General features: G+C 33.7%; 2 protein-coding genes and 1 non-coding gene across 3 annotated transcripts; 1 reads left to right on the top strand and 2 right to left on the bottom strand.

Annotated features, from left to right (window-relative positions):
• Positions 1-862: 862 nt before the first annotated feature.
• Positions 863-13,688, top strand: LOC125602823 (photosystem II CP47 reaction center protein). The gene is made up of 2 exons (XM_048774234.1): positions 863-12,062; positions 12,842-13,688. The coding sequence occupies exon 1, from the start codon at positions 9,573-9,575 to the stop codon at positions 11,097-11,099; it is 1,527 nt and encodes a 508-aa protein (XP_048630191.1). The 5' UTR covers positions 863-9,572; the 3' UTR covers positions 11,100-12,062; positions 12,842-13,688.
• On the bottom strand, positions 3,320-3,393 carry TRNAW-CCA. The gene has a single exon. It is a non-coding gene; the product is annotated as a tRNA-Trp (tRNA).
• A 3,174-nt stretch (positions 13,689-16,862) lies between the features above and the next one.
• LOC125602824 (photosystem II CP47 reaction center protein) lies at positions 16,863-21,340 on the bottom strand. The gene is made up of 2 exons (XM_048774235.1): positions 18,490-21,340; positions 16,863-17,709 (listed from the first exon to the last, which is right to left on the bottom strand). Exon 1 carries the CDS (start codon positions 20,977-20,979, stop codon positions 19,453-19,455), a length of 1,527 nt encoding a protein of 508 aa, XP_048630192.1. The 5' UTR covers positions 20,980-21,340; the 3' UTR covers positions 16,863-17,709; positions 18,490-19,452.
• Between the last annotated feature and the right edge of the window lie 944 nt (positions 21,341-22,284).

The raw sequence follows: 22,284 nt of genomic DNA on the forward strand, positions 1-22,284 counted from the left end.
GGAACTAGAAATGGCGAAATAACAAATTTTAGGGACTATAGGGAGTATTACTTGTCTTGCGAGTCTTCGACACAAGAAAGGATTTTAGACATCCTTTTCTTGTGTCGATCTTGTCATTCTTATTGCATTCGTTAAAAAATCCTATTCTTAGTTTACATATATTACTGTTTCTATATATATAAGGTTTTAATATATCTATATTAATATATATCGTATATATAATTATTAATTAATAGTATTAATAATAGTTACTTTTTGTAGTTTATTTATTTTCATTCATTTCAAGTTTGATGAAATACTAAAAAATAATAAAAACTTCTATTAGTATGAGTATAGACAAATTTTAATGATATATCTAATGATAAAAAATATTGTGTCAGTCGGGAAAGCAAAAATAAATTAAGTGACCCCCCCCCCTTTTTTTCGATCTTTGAAGGTTAATAATAATACTATATGCTCCTAACCTACTAATCTAATTAAGTTCATTTTCAAAAACACGATAAAATTGTTCTGATTATTAGCAGTTCAACGGGACCCCCTCGAATCAGACAAAGAAGGAAGAGTTTGGCCCCGTTGAGTTCTTATGTTTTCACGTCTATAACTCAGTTCATCCTTTCTACAGGGATGAACCTAATCCTGAATATGAACCATAAAAGAAATACCTATTAAACCGATCACAAAATACCAGCTACAGTACCTATTACCCAAAGAGGAATCCTTCCAGTAGTATCAGCCATTTATCCTGCTTCCCTCCACATTTCATCGAGTGGTCATGCTAGAAACATAAACAGTCAGAGATATTATGATATATAATCCATCCGAATGGGATAAGAAACGAATGGGATAAAAAATTACTACTCTTTGTTTTTTATTTTATTATTCTACGCTCTTTTCTTAATTTTACTTAATTTTAATTGAAGAATAATTTGAAAATAAAACAGCAAGTACAAAATGAGTAATAACCCCCAATAGAGACTGGTACGATTTAATTCAACATTTTGTTCGTTCGGATTTGATTGTGTCATAGCTCTATAAATAATTGAATTCGGTTTATCGTTGGATGAACTGCATTGCTGATATTGACCCCAAAAAAGAAACGGTAGGTACAGCTAGTCCATGAACAGCCAACCAGCGCACTGTAAAAATTGGATAGGTCCTATCTATAGTCATTGGGTCCTCCTAAAAGATCTACTAAATTCGTCGAGTTGTTCCAAAGAATCAAAAGGCCTGTTATTAATGGAATGCCCTGTCGGCTCTCTGTAAAATACTCGTTTGGACGAGGGCTCCCAAACACATCGTAAGCTAACCGGTGCTGACGAATAACCAGCCCGCAATGAATAGGGAAGGTATAGTAATGCTATGAATGACCCAGTATCGAATACTGGTAATAATATCAGCAAAAGAACGTTCTCCTGTGCTTCCAGACATACTGAACTCCAGATATTCTTGTAGGGAATCGATTCTGTAAAAGATGAATCAGTAAATTCAAATTCACTGAGATTACATCTTTGTGAGATCGTCAATAAAGTACCAAGGGTATTTTTAGAGTCTACCGAATCAGTATAGCTATCCTTCTTCTGACACAGCAACGCAATTTGAATTAGTATAGAACTGAAGTGTTAGATAATTTATTTCGTTTTTTTTTTTGCTTGTCGATGTATAACCATGTTCCACTTCTTCAAATTCCTGTATCTGTAATCTATAGGGCTTTGATCCTTTATTTGTTTTGGACTAGAAAATAAACTAAAGATTAGATAAAATGAAAATTCAAGAGGGTGGTTTCTAATTCTAATAATTCATTAAGGAAATTCTCATATTGTCCCAAGTCAATTGAATCCAAAACCCATCAATTTCATTTTTGTTGCATATGCATAATTGTAGAAGATATTTTTTTGTAATGATAATGTGACCCCCCCCCCGTTTTTGCTTTTTATTTCATTTTATTTTAAGGAATTAATTTCCAGTAACAAGAAAAGGAAGAATAGTTTTGGATCAATTCAAAAGAACAACAAATAATAAAAAAATAATAATACTAAATCTTTGGAATGCGTGCATTGTTTTGTTGTATTCAATTTAAAGGTTTTTTCTTTCTTTAACTAACTACAAAGATGATGGGTTTTTCACTCTATTTTCTATATAATATCGAAAGAAAAAAACCTAAAACCTAGAAAGGAAACGATAATAGAAATTGCTAATTACAAGTTTTAAAATCTAGTTAAAATAAATAACTCTTTTTTGACTGATCTCGTTCTCCGTGTAGGATACTGCTTTTTGGTTTAATTTCATAGATTAAATGAAGAAAACTGCTCTACTATATTAATCTACTTTATTCAAAATTGAATTTATTTCAATTTGAATAAATGTAGAAGGGGGCATATTCTAGGTTCTCTAAGGTCACTTAAAAAAAAAGAATCAAACAACTTTTTTAAAAATTTTTACATGTTTATTCAAAAAAAGTTCTATGTTTTAACTGAAGTTATATAATAGAGTTATTTTTTTATGTATTATTTTTTCTTATTAATTTCTTAAAGAGTTTTTCAATGAATCAGTTACGTGAATTCTGAATCCTGAGATGGTGCAGATGCCAAAGACGATGAATTTCGTTTTTTCTTTTTCTCTATTTTTGTTCATACCACCGATAATGCTTGATAACTCACAAATTTTCAATTTAATTTTTTGATTCTTGGAACTAGTATTTGTATCTATCTTTACTTTAAAAAATTTTTTTATTGAAACTTCGGGAAGTACTTTAGAAACATATGTATAAAAAAACATATTTTATTGAGTCCCTTCATGCCTACTATAACTAGTTATTTCGGTTTTCTACTAGCAGCTTTAACTATAACCTCAGTTCTATTTATTGGTCTAAGCAAAATACGACTTATTTGAAATTAATTGAATGAATCTTTTTTGATCAAAAAAGATTTATATGGTATTTCATATGTTCGATAGTTCCTTACCGTGTTAATTACCCAATTTTGGTCATTGAGATTCGTCGGCAATACAGATTAAGAGCTAGGAATAGATAGTACCTCTCTTTTCTCCCTTTCAAAAATGAAAACAAAATAAAATTGAAATGATTGAAGTTTCTTTATTTGGAATCGTCTTAGGTCTAATTCCTATTACTTTGGCTGGATTATTCGTAACTGCTTATTTACAATACAGACGTGGTGATCAGTTGGACTTTTGATTAATTAACATCTCTTTTTTTTGACTGACCTCCTTCTTGCTTTCATATGCGGGAGGTCGAATTCAGATTGCTGCTCAATTATTTGCGAACAGTGGAATTTTGACACAATCTAATAAACAAGAGTGACATCACGCTCTGTAGGATTTGAACCTACGACATTGGGTTTTGGAGACCCACGTTCTACCGAACTGAACTAAGAGCGCTTTTCTTGTTTTTTTATAAAAAAACGAAAAGGCTAGAAAGAGGACATTCTTTAACTCGAATCGATTTTGTACGTATATACTATATCATAGTATATCATAAAATTCAGAATTATATGTATGTCCAATTTTATTAAAAAAAGATAAATCTAAAATGGATTCCTCGTTACTGCTCTTCTGAGCAGTAATTAGGTAGGGATGACAGGATTTGAACCCGTGACATTTTGTACCCAAAACAAACGCGCTACCAAGCTGCGCTACATCCCTTTCGATTGGTTTACAGTGTCATTGTAAACAATTCCTATCTTGTTTTCCACATCCTTCTTTTTTTTTTGTTTCATATCAGATAACAAACATATATATAAGTATAATTAAAAAAATTACTTTTTTTAGGCAAATCCTATCAATTTCAAATTTACATAAAAGGCGTTTCCATTTGAAAATGGAATCTATAAGATCGTTCTAGTAGACAATATTTCAATTCTAATTTTGAAAATGGGGGGTTACATATACAAATACAAGAACTTCTTAACTACATGTACATCTATAGTTATATATATTACTATATATATTGTAATACAATAAAGAAGAAAGAAGGAGGATTTCAAATGCGAGATCTAAAAACATATCTTTCCGTAGCACCGGTACTAAGTACTCTATGGTTCGTTTCGTTAGCAGGTTTATTAATAGAGATTAATCGTTTATTTCCAGATGCATTAACATTTCCCTTTTTTTAATTCTAGTTATTAACATCAGAAAGGATAAAAAAATTTAGAGATACGATCAACGATCGGGGAATAACCCCCCCTTTTTTTTCTAATTCTAAAAAAAGAATTAGAAAAAAAAAAGGGGGCCGAAAGGTCATAAAAACGAGGGTTCAGGATCCAATTAAAAAAAAGTGTTGCTAGGGAAAGAGTATCCTACGAGATACTTAAAAAAAATACTGTACAAAGATTTGAAATATAGTTTTCAAAAAATCATTATATTACTTATTATTTTCTTTTTATTTAATTACTAATTAATATTCATTGCAACGAAATATTTAAGACATTTTTTTGAGTTAATTAACAGCTTCTATTTTTTTTGTTCTTGTTCTTTATGGACCCTAAAATTAAAATAGAAGATTGGGGGTGAATCATAAATCCAAAGGAGGTTTCATGGCCAAAGGTAAAGATGTTCGAGTAACAATTATTTTGGAATGTACCAGTTGTGTTCGAAATGATATTAAGAAAGAATCGGCTGGAATTTCCAGATATATTACTCAAAAGAATCGGCATAACACTCCTAGTCGATTGGAATTGAGAAAATTCTGTCCCTATTGTTATAAACATACAATTCATGGGGAAATTAAGAAATAGATAAAATTGAGTGCTTGTATGTCAAATTTTATTTTAAGAACAGGAATAATGAGAGTATCTACGTATTATTACATATATATAAATATAAACAAATAAAATAATAGAAAGAAATCAAATCCTATATTCTTAATTCTATATAGAAACTCTATCCTATATAGAAATAGCAATCGTTTTTATTTTGATCCGATCAAAAATAGGATTTTATAGGTAAGGAATAAAAAATTATGAATAAATCTAAGCGACCTTTTACTAAATCCAAGCGATCTTTTCGTCGGCGTTTGCCCCCGATCCAATCGGGGGATCGAATTGATTATAGAAACATGAGTTTAATTAGTCGATTTATTAGTGAACAAGGAAAAATATTATCTAGACGGGTGAATAGAGTAACTTTAAAACAACAACGATTAATTACTATTGCTATAAAACAAGCTCGTATTTTATCTTTGTTACCTTTTCTTAATAATCAGAAACAATTTGAAAGAAGTGAGTCGACCCCTAGAACTACTAGCCTTAGAACCAGAAAAAAATAGACTTATTCTTCAATTGAATAACTAATCTGAAGGAATTAAAAAAGAGGTTAATATTTTGTTCGACAAATCCAATCAAGAATCAAAATTTGATTGTTACGTCTGTTTCTGTCATAAAAAAAAAAAAAAAAGAAAAGAATCGTCGAAAAGAAAAGAATAAGTCTTTTTTTAGCGACTATATACCCTCGTTTTGTTTTGACGACTTTTTTTATAATACTAATTTCTACTCTACCCTCCCCGAGCTTATTCTACTTAAGAACTCTATTTCAAATATTTTAGTGGATTTCTTCCAATCCCCTCATTTTTTGATCTCATTTGAAATCGTATAAAGACAACTCCTATTTAATAGAGCTATTTGTGCAAGTATTTTTCGATTAAGAAGTAATTGCTTCTTGTACAGATTGTGTATGAATCGGTTATAACTATAGAATACCTCCGTTTCGTGAATTACGGCATTTATTCGAGTGATCCATAAACGACGAAAATCTCTTTTTCTTTTACCCCTATCCCGACGAGCCGAAACTAAAGCTCTTATTCTCTGTTGAGTCATAGTTCGTGTAAGTCGTGAATGAGCCCCTTGAAAGCTTGATGCAAATAAACGAAGTTTTGTTCTACGCCTCCGAGCTATATATCCGCGTTTAATTCTAGTCATTGAATAAATCAAACTTTGATGAATAACTAATTCTTTTTTTAGTTTTAGTTATTCTTTTCCCTTTACTAGTCATTAATAACCAAACGAATTATTCCAATGTATAAAAAAAAATTCCAATGGCTTTTGCTACTCTAACCTTCCCCACCACTATTTTTGGCTAGGTATTTTCCTTTGCTTTGAAAGGATAAATTGCCTTGGTACTTGATATAAAAAAAATAGAATAACTACAAAAAGTAGTAAATAGAAATGGATAAATAGTGGGTTCCTTCGTTTCTATGGTTACTTCTAAAACGGTGAGGTCCTCTCTATACACCGGAGCTCCTTCTTTTAATTAATCAATACTATTGGTAACTTGTACAATTCACATTCTTTGGCTCTACCCCATTAATATTCCAGTAATAGATCTTTCACAATGAGATCCACTTTATACAGTAACGGTATTTTATTTTAAAATTGATTTGGTCATTTACCCTGTTAGTCCGTTTTTTCTTTCAAGAGTGGAATCTTTTTAATAAAAAATGGGATTTCCCCCGCTTAATTGATAACCATTTGTTATCATTGGGGGTTTTCTAAAAAATGGAGTTGATTGGATTTGCACCAATGTAAACCATAAGTTTCAGACACAATAGAAGATATGAATGATCTATCTTTTTGAAATAATGAATCGAGTTCCTCCATTCTATTTTATTAACAGGTACTGATCCTTGATATTTCAAAAAGAATTTCCTTTTTGTGTTTCAGTCTATGATCTAAACGAGTCGCACATACACCCGAGTACATGTTCCTCGTCGCTGAGGGCATCCCCGAAGCGCTGGGGATTTTGTGACATTTCGGATTGGCTGTCTTGTATTTCTAATAAGTTGTTTAATGGTTGGCATACGGAATCATATAAATAATGGGCTGGTTTAGATGGGTTCTAACCGGCTAATTCTGAATTACTTCTCTTCAAGATTCTCTTCAATATAAAAAAAATATATTGAAGAGAATATGAAACTAAACCTTTAATCTAAAAAGATATAAAATTAGCAGTGGTAGATTTGCATGAAATCGCTCCTATTTTTATTGAACCGCTACAAGATCAACAATGCCATGAGCTTGGGCTTCTGTTGCTGACATAAAAACATCCCTTTCCATGTCTTCGGATACAACCCATATAGGTTTGCCCGTTCTTTGTACATAAACCCTTGTGATGGTTTCGCGAAGTTTTAGTAGTTCTTCCGCTTCCAAGATAACTTCTCCCGTTTGTGCCTCATAAAACGAACTAGCGGGTTGATGGATCATTACCCTGATGATATAATAGAAAAGCTTTTTCTATTTCGCAGAATGAGGCGAGATAACCAAAAAAACAGAGAAATTTGAATAACCGTACAGGCTTTTTTTGTGCGTTGCATACGGCTCTAGAATGGAATTTACGTTTTTGACCTTTCCTTTCGGCGAAAGAAAACAAAATATAGGTTCTATTATACGCGGATCCATAAATGATCCAATTACCATCCTTCTTTTTTGTTTTGTAGGAGTTAAAAAAATACTATGATGGTTCCGTTGCTTTATATATCATTTTTTTTGATCCGTCTATGATTCAGCAATCCCAAAGTGTCTTTTTTTTTGTTTTTGTAAATAAGCTTCCGGTGTGAAAACAAAGTTTGTGACGCTGGGATGTGCCCGAATAGGGAAGATATCATTTTAAATACCCCTTTCTTATCCCATACTACTCTTTCAATATATAATCTAATTTTTTTAATCTAAAAAATTTCATATCGAATTCGAAGTGCCATGCTATTATTACTTAACTAATTCATATTTCCGAGGGCGAAGGCATAGTATTTTTTCTCTAAAATAAAAAAACTCATTGGCGCCAAGCGTGAGGGAATGCTATACGTTTGGTAATTTCTCCTCCGACTAGGATAAAGGATGCTATTGAAGCGGCCAATCCCATGCATATTGTCTGTACATCGGGTCGCACAAATTGCATAGTATCATAAATAGCCATTCCAGATATTACCCATCCACCAGGAGAGTTTATAAACAAATAAAGATCTTTGGTATCCTTTTCTATACTGAGATATATCATAAGACTAATAAGTTGATTCGAGATTTCGGTATCAACCTCTTGGCCTAAAAAAAACAATCTTTCTCGATAAAGTCGGTTGATTAGGATAAAATTTTATTCCTTAGGAGCCGTACAGGCACCTTTTGATGCATACGGTTCAACAAAAATTGTTAAAAAATCAATGTGTCGATTCCAACCCCCCCTTTTTTTTCAGAGAAGGCTTTTCTTTCTAACTTAATAAGGGAAGGGCTTGCTTCCCTTTTAAAAGTAAAAGAAAAAATAAATAAGTTTTGGCCCCTTTTATTTATTAGATATTATAATCCTAATAATAAAATAATAAAACGATTGATTAGGCCTGTCAGACTAACTTGATTCATTGATATTTTTTTTTCATCGAGATTCAGTTGAAATGGGGATGGTTTTTTCTTGTTCCTGAATGGGCTTCTTCCTTTTTTTATTCCGTTTTTTTAGGTTTATGCTCTACTCCGAGTAAAAGGAAAAATTTGCCCGATTTTGATTTGCACATATAGGACAAATGAACCAATACCGCGTCTTTTTTTTTTTTACTACTCCTTCTTTTTTTTTCAATTCATTTCTTTCACATGTCTTCTGTCAAATAGTCAATAAATTTTTAATTATATTATTTTATTTGATCAACAGTTTTAGATCACCCTGTTTCAATTTTTTGTATTTTTTTTATTTTTTAATAGAATTTTTATCATAATTTTGATATCATATTCATATCATATTAAGTAGTAATTATAAAAATATTATATATTAATTATCAATTGGATTTTTGCTAAACGGAGCCTGGATACTTAATTTTATTAGTCCGATCACGTAAACCATAAAAAATTTTTGATAATCTAATATCAATCTAAATACTCCCTGCATTTAATTCTAATTTATTTTTTGCGCTTCGCGTTACAAATTTTTGATAATTCAATCAATCTTTTTGAGCGAAACAGAGGATATCTCGATCGAGGGAGAAAATGGGGAAATCCCATATAGCCCAATATATCTGACAAGTCGCACTATATGTCAACCCAAGATGTATCTCCTTCTCCAGGACTTCGAAAAGGTACTTTTGGAACGCCAATAGGCATGAAATGAAAAAAAAAGAGAATGAAGTTCTCTATTTCACTTTGATGTGGAAACGTAAGACTGGGGTTTCATTTTTTTTTATCATATTATCCTTTTTTCTACTTTATTAATATTAATCATATTTAAATTAATCATATTTAATACAGAAGTTGAATAAGCTAAAATAAAATATAAAATAAAAGTAAAGTAAGAGAGAATGAATAAAAATTAAAGGAAACTTTTTACGAACGGGCTTCTGAACAACAATAGCTATCTTGGTTCATATAACATAGGATTCACCCCCATTGCGTATTGGTACTTATCGGATATAGAATAGATCCGCTTCCCTTTTTTCCTATGAATCGAATTGTTCCATTATTACTAACAGAATAGAACAAATATTAATCCTTTCTCCGAAATAATTACCTAAAAAGGGGGGGTCCGTAACATAGTTTTTTCCAATGCAATAAAGTTACATAGTGTCTATTTTTCATTGATAAAGGGGTATTTCCATGGGTTTGCCTTGGTATCGTGTTCATACTGTTGTATTGAATGATCCCGGTCGTTTGCTTTCGGTTCATATAATGCATACTGCTCTGGTTGCTGGTTGGGCCGGTTCCATGGCTCTATATGAATTAGCTGTTTTTGATCCCTCCGACCCTGTTCTTGATCCAATGTGGAGACAAGGTATGTTCGTTATACCTTTCATGACTCGTTTAGGAATAACCAATTCATGGGGCGGTTGGAATATTACAGGAGGGACTATAACGAATCCGGGTCTTTGGAGTTACGAAGGGGTAGCCGCAGCACATATCGTGTTTTCTGGCTTGTGCTTCTTGGCAGCTATTTGGCATTGGGTATATTGGGATCTAGAAATTTTTTGTGATGAACGTACAGGAAAACCTTCTTTGGATTTGCCCAAGATTTTTGGAATTCATTTATTTCTTTCAGGAGTGGCTTGCTTTGGTTTTGGCGCATTTCATGTAACAGGATTATATGGTCCTGGAATATGGGTATCCGACCCTTATGGACTAACCGGAAAGGTCCAACCCGTAAATCCGGCGTGGGGCGTGGAGGGTTTTGACCCTTTTGTTCCGGGAGGAATAGCCTCTCATCATATTGCAGCAGGGACGTTGGGTATATTAGCGGGCTTATTCCATCTTAGTGTTCGTCCGCCTCAACGTCTATACAAAGGATTACGTATGGGAAATATTGAAACCGTCCTTTCCAGTAGTATTGCTGCTGTCTTTTTTGCAGCTTTTATTGTTGCTGGAACTATGTGGTATGGTTCTGCAACTACTCCCATCGAATTATTTGGTCCTACTCGTTATCAATGGGATCAGGGATACTTTCAACAAGAAATATATCGAAGAGTTAGTGCCGGACTAGCTGAAAATCAAAGTGTATCAGAAGCTTGGTCTAAAATTCCTGAAAAATTAGCTTTTTATGATTATATTGGTAATAATCCAGCAAAAGGGGGATTATTCCGAGCGGGTTCAATGGACAATGGGGATGGAATAGCTGTTGGATGGTTAGGACACCCCGTCTTTAGAAATAAAGAAGGGCGTGAACTTTTTGTACGCCGTATGCCTACTTTTTTTGAAACATTTCCGGTTGTTTTGGTAGACGGAGACGGAATTGTTAGAGCCGACGTCCCGTTTAGAAGGGCAGAATCTAAATATAGTGTCGAACAAGTAGGTGTAACTGTTGAGTTTTATGGTGGTGAACTCAATGGAGTAAGTTATAGTGATCCCGCAACTGTGAAAAAATATGCTAGACGGGCTCAATTGGGTGAGATTTTTGAATTAGATCGTGCTACTTTGAAATCCGATGGTGTTTTTCGTAGCAGTCCAAGAGGTTGGTTTACTTTTGGGCATGCTTCGTTTGCTCTACTTTTCTTCTTTGGACACATTTGGCATGGTTCTAGAACCCTCTTCAGAGATGTTTTTGCTGGTATTGATCCAGATTTGGATGCTCAGGTGGAATTTGGGGCATTCCAAAAACTTGGAGATCCAACTACAAAAAGACAAGCAGTCTGATGCAACATTGCTTTTTTCTTTTAGTTTCTGTTTGCGATTTTTTTGATTTCATTTAATAGGTAGGGTACTGTAGGAATCTTGATTTAAATCGCTGCCGTTTCTTTGACTCTTTTTTGTTCTTTATCCGGAGGTATACTCCTTCAGTAAACATAAACAAAACAGGTATGAAAGCTATAATTGTAAACCACGATCAAATTTATGGAAGCATTGGTTTATACATTTCTCTTAGTATCGACTTTAGGGATCATTTTTTTCGCTATTTTTTTTCGGGAACCGCCTACAATTTCAACTAAAAAATGAAATAATTTTTCATTCTCTTCATTGACGTAATCAGCCTCCAACTATTTGGAGGCTGATTACGTCAACTAGTCCCCGTGTTCCTCGAATGGATCTCTTAGTTGTTGAGAGGGTTGCCCAAAGGCAGTATATAGAGCATACCCAGTAAAACTTACAAGTAACCCAGATATAAAGATGGCGACTAGAGTTGCTGTTTCCATTATTATATAATTGAAAGACCACAATGGATCTATGCTAAGATCGTTTATTTACAACGGAATGGTATACAAAGTCAACAGATCGTAATGAATACAAAATAAGATTTATGGCTACACAAACTGTTGAAGATAGTTCTAGATCTGGTCCAAGAAGCACTACTGTAGGGAAGTTATTGAAACCGTTGAATTCTGAATATGGTAAAGTAGCTCCTGGATGGGGAACGACCCCTTTGATGGGTGTTGCAATGGCACTATTTGCGGTATTCCTATCTATTATTTTGGAGATTTATAATTCCTCTGTTCTACTGGATGGAATTTCAATGAATTAGACTGAGAAGAATCTTGAAGTGCTAGCTTTTTGTTCGATACAAAAAAGTAAAGTATGTAGGTCTAAAATTTTGCACCTATTCTCCTTTGGTAGTTCGACCGCGAAATTTTTTTCTGCATTGTATATTTCCGGAATATGAGTGTGTGACTTGTTAGAATTGACCCTATGGATAGTACAGAGAAGGGGGTCTGTCATCTTTATCAAGATGGTTTTATTTCGTCGGATATTCATTCGAGTATCTGGAGCACGAAATAGATCAAATAGATCACAAAGTTTTCGAACTATGATTCATACTTAATACTTAGACCTCGTAGCCGGACTTCTTTCCGTTCTATCTTATAATTTTCATAAATCAATTTTTTTCTGCTTTTAAACTCTTATTTAGATCAAAGGACAAACGCTTCTTTGTATTTTATGTTTTTAATCATTATAGCTCTTTTTTTTTTTATTGAATAAGTGATGATCCAATGGTTCTCACTCAGTGAACTTTGGACTTTGAAGGTTTCATTGAATTATCGTGGTTTTCGTATGAATCTGAGGTTTCAATTAATAAGTAGGGTCTTAACAAGAAAATTCCTATCAATAATAAAGAAAACAAGAAGAAATCCGTATTCCCATTCCATACAAATACCAACTAAAAAAGACAATAACGGTAGGTAATCTAGAAGATTCAAGAGGCCTGTAACGATCAACACAACATAAAGACGTATGAGCTGACTTGAGTTTTTGGCATTTAACCACAAAGAAGAGCTTTCGCATTTTGACTCTTAAATAATATTGAATGAGAGAGAAGTTTAAAACTTTATATTCCATATCCGTTTCAATCAGTATTTGGGTCTTTTTTTTGTTTGAGCTGTACGAGATGAAATTCTCATATACAGTTCTTGGAGGGGGAGGAACCTTGGTTTACCTATCTCAATAAAGTTTATGATTGGTTCGAAGAACGTCTTGAGATTCAAGCGATTGCAGACGATATAACTAGTAAATATGTTCCTCCGCATGTCAACATATTTTATTGTCTAGGAGGAATTACCCTTACTTGTTTTTTAGTACAAGTAGCTACGGGATTTGCTATGACTTTTTATTACCGTCCAACTGTTACTGAGGCTTTTGCTTCTGTTCAATATATAATGACTGAAGCTAACTTTGGTTGGTTAATCCGATCAGTTCATCGATGGTCGGCAAGTATGATGGTCCTAATGATGATCCTGCACGTATTTCGTGTATACCTCACCGGTGGTTTTAAAAAACCTCGCGAATTAACTTGGGTTACTGGTGTGGTTCTGGGTGTATTGACCGCATCTTTTGGTGTAACAGGTTATTCTTTACCTTGGGATCAAATTGGCTATTGGGCAGTCAAAATTGTAACAGGTGTACCTGACGCTATTCCGGTAATAGGATCGCCTCTTGTAGAATTATTACGCGGAAGTGCTAGTGTTGGACAATCCACTTTGACTCGTTTTTATAGTTTACACACTTTTGTATTACCTCTTCTTACGGCTGTATTTATGTTAATGCATTTCTTAATGATACGTAAGCAAGGTATTTCTGGTCCCTTATAAATAATATAGATTCTAGATATTTTTAATTACTAATTTATCTTATTACTTGGTGAAGGAACAATCGTATTTTATTGCTATAAATATGGATTATTAAAAAAATAAGACATGTATTTGGATATTTCCCTTCAACTCCACAATATTGTATTATTTTTTTGACATAAAAATTTGAAGGGAATTCTATGAAGAGAAAATGGATTATGGGAGTGTGTGACTTGAACTATTGATCGGGCCGTGCAGAAATATGACTTTATCTGCTACATTGGAATTCACAACCAAATGTGTCTTTGTTCCAACCACTGTGTAAGCCCCATACAGGGGATAGGCTGGTTCACTTGAAGAGAATCTTTTCTATGATCATAATACCCGACGATGTCGTGGATGAGTGGGCTCCGTAAAATCCAAAAATCCAGGAGATTAAGGGATGGAACATAATCAGGATTATGTTTTTAGCTATTTTTACTAAAAAAGAGCTAAAAATAAAAAATTAATAGTATGTAAATGCATTCATTTCCTCTGCATCGACTCGATTTCTGATACTATCGGAGTGAATACAGGATCTAATGAAGAGTAGAGGGTAGACTTCATTAGTAACAAGTAAATCCTTTGTATTTGAAAAATCTCGATATAATTTTTGAGATTAAGGATTAATTGATAAGGTATGAGACGATCCAGAAAGCACTTAATCATGATCAACTTTTAAGCTTACGTGGGTGTTGAGCATTTACCTGTAAGAATGGAATTTATGGTAATCTTTAGTTGCAATAACTTTGGAATCGGATAATTCTTTTTTTACATATTAAATACTTGTGGATAACATATATATTTTTTGTATGTATTAATTTAGTTTGGTTAATTCTTGCTCGAGCCGGATGATGAAAAATTATCATGTCCGGTTCCCTCGGGGGATGGATCCATAAATTCACCTATCCCATAACAAAAAACCAATTTGAATGATCCTGTATTACGAGCTAATTAGCTAAAGGTATGGGTCATAATTATTACGGAAGAGCCCGCATGGCCCAATGATCTTTTATATATTTTTCCAGTAGTCATTCTTGTACCATTGCTTAACGTAGGCTTAGCGGTTTTAGAACCATCAATGATTGGTGAACCTGCGGATCCTTTGCAACTCCTTTGGAAATATTACCTGAATGGTATTTCTTTCCTGTATTTCAAATACGCGTCAGTGCCTAACAAATTATGGGTGTTTTTTTAATGGCTTCAGTACCGGCGGGATTATAACCGTACCCTTTTTGAAAATGTTAATAAGTTCCAAAATCCATTTCGTCGTCCAGTCGCGACACCGTCTTTTTGATTGGCACCGTGGTGGCCCTGTGGTTAGTATGGAGCAACATTACCAATTGATAATCAACTACTCAACTTTAGGTCTTTTTAATTAATTTATTCATTGTAAAATAAAAGGCGTGGTATCTAGGGAGTAGTAATTTCAAAATAATAAATTGTGTATTGATTAAAAATCGAGATTAAGTTTATTAATGTAAAATAACTTTGAAGACCGAAGTTATCCTATAGATGCTGTATTCATGCCTGTTCAAAATGCGAATCATAGTATTCATTCTTATGGGAATGGGAATGAAAAACAAGAGATTCTTTTTCTAGAAATATGGACAAATGGAAGTTAACTCCTAAAGAAGCACTCCATGAAGCCTGGAATTGATTAATTTATTTATTCCTTTTCTACTGTAAGAAGAAACAATCAACAATCAAGTTAATTTTTTACCTTTTTTTTCATTATATTAGTTAACCTAAAAAAAAAAAAAAAGAACTAGCGTTTCAATATATTTTTATTGACCAATTAGAATTGCCTCCCAGAATCTATAATTGTCTCAAAAAGTCCAATATACATACATTATTGGATCTTTTGAATAACAGTCAAGAAGACCTTATCAAAATGGAACATTTTCACATAGAAGATGTAAAAAAGATATTAGACATTTTAGAAAAAAAAAAAAAAAGCATTAAAAAAAATTTGACTAAAAAGTCAATTTAAAATTGAAATGGATTTTAAACCTTCAACGTAATTTCGATTTTCCAGTCAAACCTATTTTACTTAATAAAATTAATTTAGATATGTATCTAGGGAGAATTCATTTTGAAATGACTACTCCCTAGATACCCACGCCTTTTATTTTACAATTGAATAAATTTAATTAAAAAAGACCTAAAGTTAGAGATTTATCAATTGGTAATGTTGCTCCAATACCTAACCACAGGGCCACCACGGTGCCAATCAAAAAGACGGTTGTCGCGACTGGACGACGAAATGGATTTTGGAACTTATTAACATTTTCCAAAAAGGGTACGGTTAATAATCCCGCCGGTACTGAAGCCATTAAAAGAACACCCAATAATTTGTTAGGCACTGTACGAAGTATTTGAAATACAGGAAAGAAATACCATTCAGGTAATATTTCCAAAGGAGTTGCAAAAGGATCCGCAGGTTCACCAATCATTGATGGTTCTAAAACCGCTAAGCCTACGTTACAGGCAATGGTACCAAGAATGACTACTGGAAAAATATATAAAAGATCATTGGGCCATGCGGGCTCTCCGTAATAATTATGACCCATACCTTTAGCTAATTTAGCTCGTAATACAGGATCATTCAAATCTGGTTTTTTTGTTATTGGGATAGGTGAATTCTTATGGATCCATCCCCCGAGGGAACCGGACATGATAATTTTTCATCATCCGGCTCGAGCAAGAATTAACCAAACTAAATTAATACATACAAAAAATATATATGTTATCCACAAGTATTTAATATGTAAAAAAAGAATTATCCGATTCCAAAGTTATTGCAACTAAAGATTACCATAAATTCCATTCTTACAGGTAAATGCTCAACACCCACGTAAGCTTAAAAGTTGATCATGATTAAGTGCTTTCTGGATCGTCTCATACCTTATCAATTAATCCTTAATCTCAAAAATTATATCGAGATTTTTCAAATACAAAGGATTTACTTGTTACTAATGAAGTCTACCCTCTACTCTTCATTAGATCCTGTATTCACTCCGATAGTATCAGAAATCGAGTCGATGCAGAGGAAATGAATGCATTTACATACTATTAATTTTTTATTTTTTTAGCTCTTTTTTAGTAAAAAATAGCTAAAAACATAATCCTGATTATGTTCCATCCCTTAATCTCCTGGATTTTTGGATTTTACGGAGCCCACTCATCCACGACATCGTCGGGTATTATGATCATAGAAAAGATTCTCTTCAAGTGAACCAGCCTATCCCCTGTATGGGGCTTACACAGTGGTTGGAACAAAGACACATTTGGTTGTGAATTCCAATGTAGCAGATAAAGTCATATTTCTGCACGGCCCGATCAATAGTTCAAGTCACACACTCCCATAATCCATTTTCTCTTCATAGAATTCCCTTCAACTTTTTATGTCAAAAAAATAATACAATATTGTGGAGTTGAAGGGAAATATCCAAATACATGTCTTATTTTTTTAATAATCCATATTTATAGCAATAAAATACGATTGTTCCTTCACCAAGTAATAAGATAAATTAGTAATTAAAAATATCTAGAATCTATATTATTTATAAGGGACCAGAAATACCTTGCTTACGTATCATTAAGAAATGCATTAACATAAATACAGCCGTAAGAAGAGGTAATACAAAAGTGTGTAAACTATAAAAACGAGTCAAAGTGGATTGTCCAACACTAGCACTTCCGCGTAATAATTCTACAAGAGGCGATCCTATTACCGGAATAGCGTCAGGTACACCTGTTACAATTTTGACTGCCCAATAGCCAATTTGATCCCAAGGTAAAGAATAACCTGTTACACCAAAAGATGCGGTCAATACACCCAGAACCACACCAGTAACCCAAGTTAATTCGCGAGGTTTTTTAAAACCACCGGTGAGGTATACACGAAATACGTGCAGGATCATCATTAGGACCATCATACTTGCCGACCATCGATGAACTGATCGGATTAACCAACCAAAGTTAGCTTCAGTCATTATATATTGAACAGAAGCAAAAGCCTCAGTAACAGTTGGACGGTAATAAAAAGTCATAGCAAATCCCGTAGCTACTTGTACTAAAAAACAAGTAAGGGTAATTCCTCCTAGACAATAAAATATGTTGACATGCGGAGGAACATATTTACTAGTTATATCGTCTGCAATCGCTTGAATCTCAAGACGTTCTTCGAACCAATCATAAACTTTATTGAGATAGGTAAACCAAGGTTCCTCCCCCTCCAAGAACTGTATATGAGAATTTCATCTCGTACAGCTCAAACAAAAAAAAGACCCAAATACTGATTGAAACGGATATGGAATATAAAGTTTTAAACTTCTCTCTCATTCAATATTATTTAAGAGTCAAAATGCGAAAGCTCTTCTTTGTGGTTAAATGCCAAAAACTCAAGTCAGCTCATACGTCTTTATGTTGTGTTGATCGTTACAGGCCTCTTGAATCTTCTAGATTACCTACCGTTATTGTCTTTTTTAGTTGGTATTTGTATGGAATGGGAATACGGATTTCTTCTTGTTTTCTTTATTATTGATAGGAATTTTCTTGTTAAGACCCTACTTATTAATTGAAACCTCAGATTCATACGAAAACCACGATAATTCAATGAAACCTTCAAAGTCCAAAGTTCACTGAGTGAGAACCATTGGATCATCACTTATTCAATAAAAAAAAAAAGAGCTATAATGATTAAAAACATAAAATACAAAGAAGCGTTTGTCCTTTGATCTAAATAAGAGTTTAAAAGCAGAAAAAAATTGATTTATGAAAATTTATAAGATAGAACGGAAAGAAGTCCGGCTACGAGGTCTAAGTATTAAGTATGAATCATAGTTCGAAAACTTTGTGATCTATTTGATCTATTTCGTGCTCCAGATACTCGAATGAATATCCGACGAAATAAAACCATCTTGATAAAGATGACAGACCCCCTTCTCTGTACTATCCATAGGGTCAATTCTAACAAGTCACACACTCATATTCCGGAAATATACAATGCAGAAAAAAATTTCGCGGTCGAACTACCAAAGGAGAATAGGTGCAAAATTTTAGACCTACATACTTTACTTTTTTGTATCGAACAAAAAGCTAGCACTTCAAGATTCTTCTCAGTCTAATTCATTGAAATTCCATCCAGTAGAACAGAGGAATTATAAATCTCCAAAATAATAGATAGGAATACCGCAAATAGTGCCATTGCAACACCCATCAAAGGGGTCGTTCCCCATCCAGGAGCTACTTTACCATATTCAGAATTCAACGGTTTCAATAACTTCCCTACAGTAGTGCTTCTTGGACCAGATCTAGAACTATCTTCAACAGTTTGTGTAGCCATAAATCTTATTTTGTATTCATTACGATCTGTTGACTTTGTATACCATTCCGTTGTAAATAAACGATCTTAGCATAGATCCATTGTGGTCTTTCAATTATATAATAATGGAAACAGCAACTCTAGTCGCCATCTTTATATCTGGGTTACTTGTAAGTTTTACTGGGTATGCTCTATATACTGCCTTTGGGCAACCCTCTCAACAACTAAGAGATCCATTCGAGGAACACGGGGACTAGTTGACGTAATCAGCCTCCAAATAGTTGGAGGCTGATTACGTCAATGAAGAGAATGAAAAATTATTTCATTTTTTAGTTGAAATTGTAGGCGGTTCCCGAAAAAAAATAGCGAAAAAAATGATCCCTAAAGTCGATACTAAGAGAAATGTATAAACCAATGCTTCCATAAATTTGATCGTGGTTTACAATTATAGCTTTCATACCTGTTTTGTTTATGTTTACTGAAGGAGTATACCTCCGGATAAAGAACAAAAAAGAGTCAAAGAAACGGCAGCGATTTAAATCAAGATTCCTACAGTACCCTACCTATTAAATGAAATCAAAAAAATCGCAAACAGAAACTAAAAGAAAAAAGCAATGTTGCATCAGACTGCTTGTCTTTTTGTAGTTGGATCTCCAAGTTTTTGGAATGCCCCAAATTCCACCTGAGCATCCAAATCTGGATCAATACCAGCAAAAACATCTCTGAAGAGGGTTCTAGAACCATGCCAAATGTGTCCAAAGAAGAAAAGTAGAGCAAACGAAGCATGCCCAAAAGTAAACCAACCTCTTGGACTGCTACGAAAAACACCATCGGATTTCAAAGTAGCACGATCTAATTCAAAAATCTCACCCAATTGAGCCCGTCTAGCATATTTTTTCACAGTTGCGGGATCACTATAACTTACTCCATTGAGTTCACCACCATAAAACTCAACAGTTACACCTACTTGTTCGACACTATATTTAGATTCTGCCCTTCTAAACGGGACGTCGGCTCTAACAATTCCGTCTCCGTCTACCAAAACAACCGGAAATGTTTCAAAAAAAGTAGGCATACGGCGTACAAAAAGTTCACGCCCTTCTTTATTTCTAAAGACGGGGTGTCCTAACCATCCAACAGCTATTCCATCCCCATTGTCCATTGAACCCGCTCGGAATAATCCCCCTTTTGCTGGATTATTACCAATATAATCATAAAAAGCTAATTTTTCAGGAATTTTAGACCAAGCTTCTGATACACTTTGATTTTCAGCTAGTCCGGCACTAACTCTTCGATATATTTCTTGTTGAAAGTATCCCTGATCCCATTGATAACGAGTAGGACCAAATAATTCGATGGGAGTAGTTGCAGAACCATACCACATAGTTCCAGCAACAATAAAAGCTGCAAAAAAGACAGCAGCAATACTACTGGAAAGGACGGTTTCAATATTTCCCATACGTAATCCTTTGTATAGACGTTGAGGCGGACGAACACTAAGATGGAATAAGCCCGCTAATATACCCAACGTCCCTGCTGCAATATGATGAGAGGCTATTCCTCCCGGAACAAAAGGGTCAAAACCCTCCACGCCCCACGCCGGATTTACGGGTTGGACCTTTCCGGTTAGTCCATAAGGGTCGGATACCCATATTCCAGGACCATATAATCCTGTTACATGAAATGCGCCAAAACCAAAGCAAGCCACTCCTGAAAGAAATAAATGAATTCCAAAAATCTTGGGCAAATCCAAAGAAGGTTTTCCTGTACGTTCATCACAAAAAATTTCTAGATCCCAATATACCCAATGCCAAATAGCTGCCAAGAAGCACAAGCCAGAAAACACGATATGTGCTGCGGCTACCCCTTCGTAACTCCAAAGACCCGGATTCGTTATAGTCCCTCCTGTAATATTCCAACCGCCCCATGAATTGGTTATTCCTAAACGAGTCATGAAAGGTATAACGAACATACCTTGTCTCCACATTGGATCAAGAACAGGGTCGGAGGGATCAAAAACAGCTAATTCATATAGAGCCATGGAACCGGCCCAACCAGCAACCAGAGCAGTATGCATTATATGAACCGAAAGCAAACGACCGGGATCATTCAATACAACAGTATGAACACGATACCAAGGCAAACCCATGGAAATACCCCTTTATCAATGAAAAATAGACACTATGTAACTTTATTGCATTGGAAAAAACTATGTTACGGACCCCCCCTTTTTAGGTAATTATTTCGGAGAAAGGATTAATATTTGTTCTATTCTGTTAGTAATAATGGAACAATTCGATTCATAGGAAAAAAGGGAAGCGGATCTATTCTATATCCGATAAGTACCAATACGCAATGGGGGTGAATCCTATGTTATATGAACCAAGATAGCTATTGTTGTTCAGAAGCCCGTTCGTAAAAAGTTTCCTTTAATTTTTATTCATTCTCTCTTACTTTACTTTTATTTTATATTTTATTTTAGCTTATTCAACTTCTGTATTAAATATGATTAATTTAAATATGATTAATATTAATAAAGTAGGAAAAAAGGATAATATGATAAAAAAAAATGAAACCCCAGTCTTACGTTTCCACATCAAAGTGAAATAGAGAACTTCATTCTCTTTTTTTTTCATTTCATGCCTATTGGCGTTCCAAAAGTACCTTTTCGAAGTCCTGGAGAAGGAGATACATCTTGGGTTGACATATAGTGCGACTTGTCAGATATATTGGGCTATATGGGATTTCCCCATTTTCTCCCTCGATCGAGATATCCTCTGTTTCGCTCAAAAAGATTGATTGAATTATCAAAAATTTGTAACGCGAAGCGCAAAAAATAAATTAGAATTAAATGCAGGGAGTATTTAGATTGATATTAGATTATCAAAAATTTTTTATGGTTTACGTGATCGGACTAATAAAATTAAGTATCCAGGCTCCGTTTAGCAAAAATCCAATTGATAATTAATATATAATATTTTTATAATTACTACTTAATATGATATGAATATGATATCAAAATTATGATAAAAATTCTATTAAAAAATAAAAAAATACAAAAAATTGAAACAGGGTGATCTAAAACTGTTGATCAAATAAAATAATATAATTAAAAATTTATTGACTATTTGACAGAAGACATGTGAAAGAAATGAATTGAAAAAAAAAGAAGGAGTAGTAAAAAAAAAAAAGACGCGGTATTTGGTTCATTTGTCCTATATGTGCAAATCAAAATCGGGCAAATTTTTCCTTTTACTCGGAGTAGAGCATAAACCTAAAAAAACGGAATAAAAAAAGGAAGAAGCCCATTCAGGAACAAGAAAAAACCATCCCCATTTCAACTGAATCTCGATGAAAAAAAAATATCAATGAATCAAGTTAGTCTGACAGGCCTAATCAATCGTTTTATTATTTTATTATTAGGATTATAATATCTAATAAATAAAAGGGGCCA

This window comes from Brassica napus, unplaced genomic scaffold, assembly GCF_020379485.1.
Source record: "Brassica napus cultivar Da-Ae unplaced genomic scaffold, Da-Ae ScsIHWf_3002;HRSCAF=3789, whole genome shotgun sequence".
Lineage (NCBI taxonomy): Eukaryota > Viridiplantae > Streptophyta > Magnoliopsida > Brassicales > Brassicaceae > Brassica > Brassica napus.

Excerpts from the sequence above, each read along its gene's own strand:
- LOC125602823 (XM_048774234.1), top strand. The coding sequence starts at position 9,573 with ATGGGTTTGCCTTGGTATCGTGTTCATACTGTTGTATTGAATGATCCC.
- LOC125602824 (XM_048774235.1), bottom strand. The coding sequence starts at position 20,979 with ATGGGTTTGCCTTGGTATCGTGTTCATACTGTTGTATTGAATGATCCC.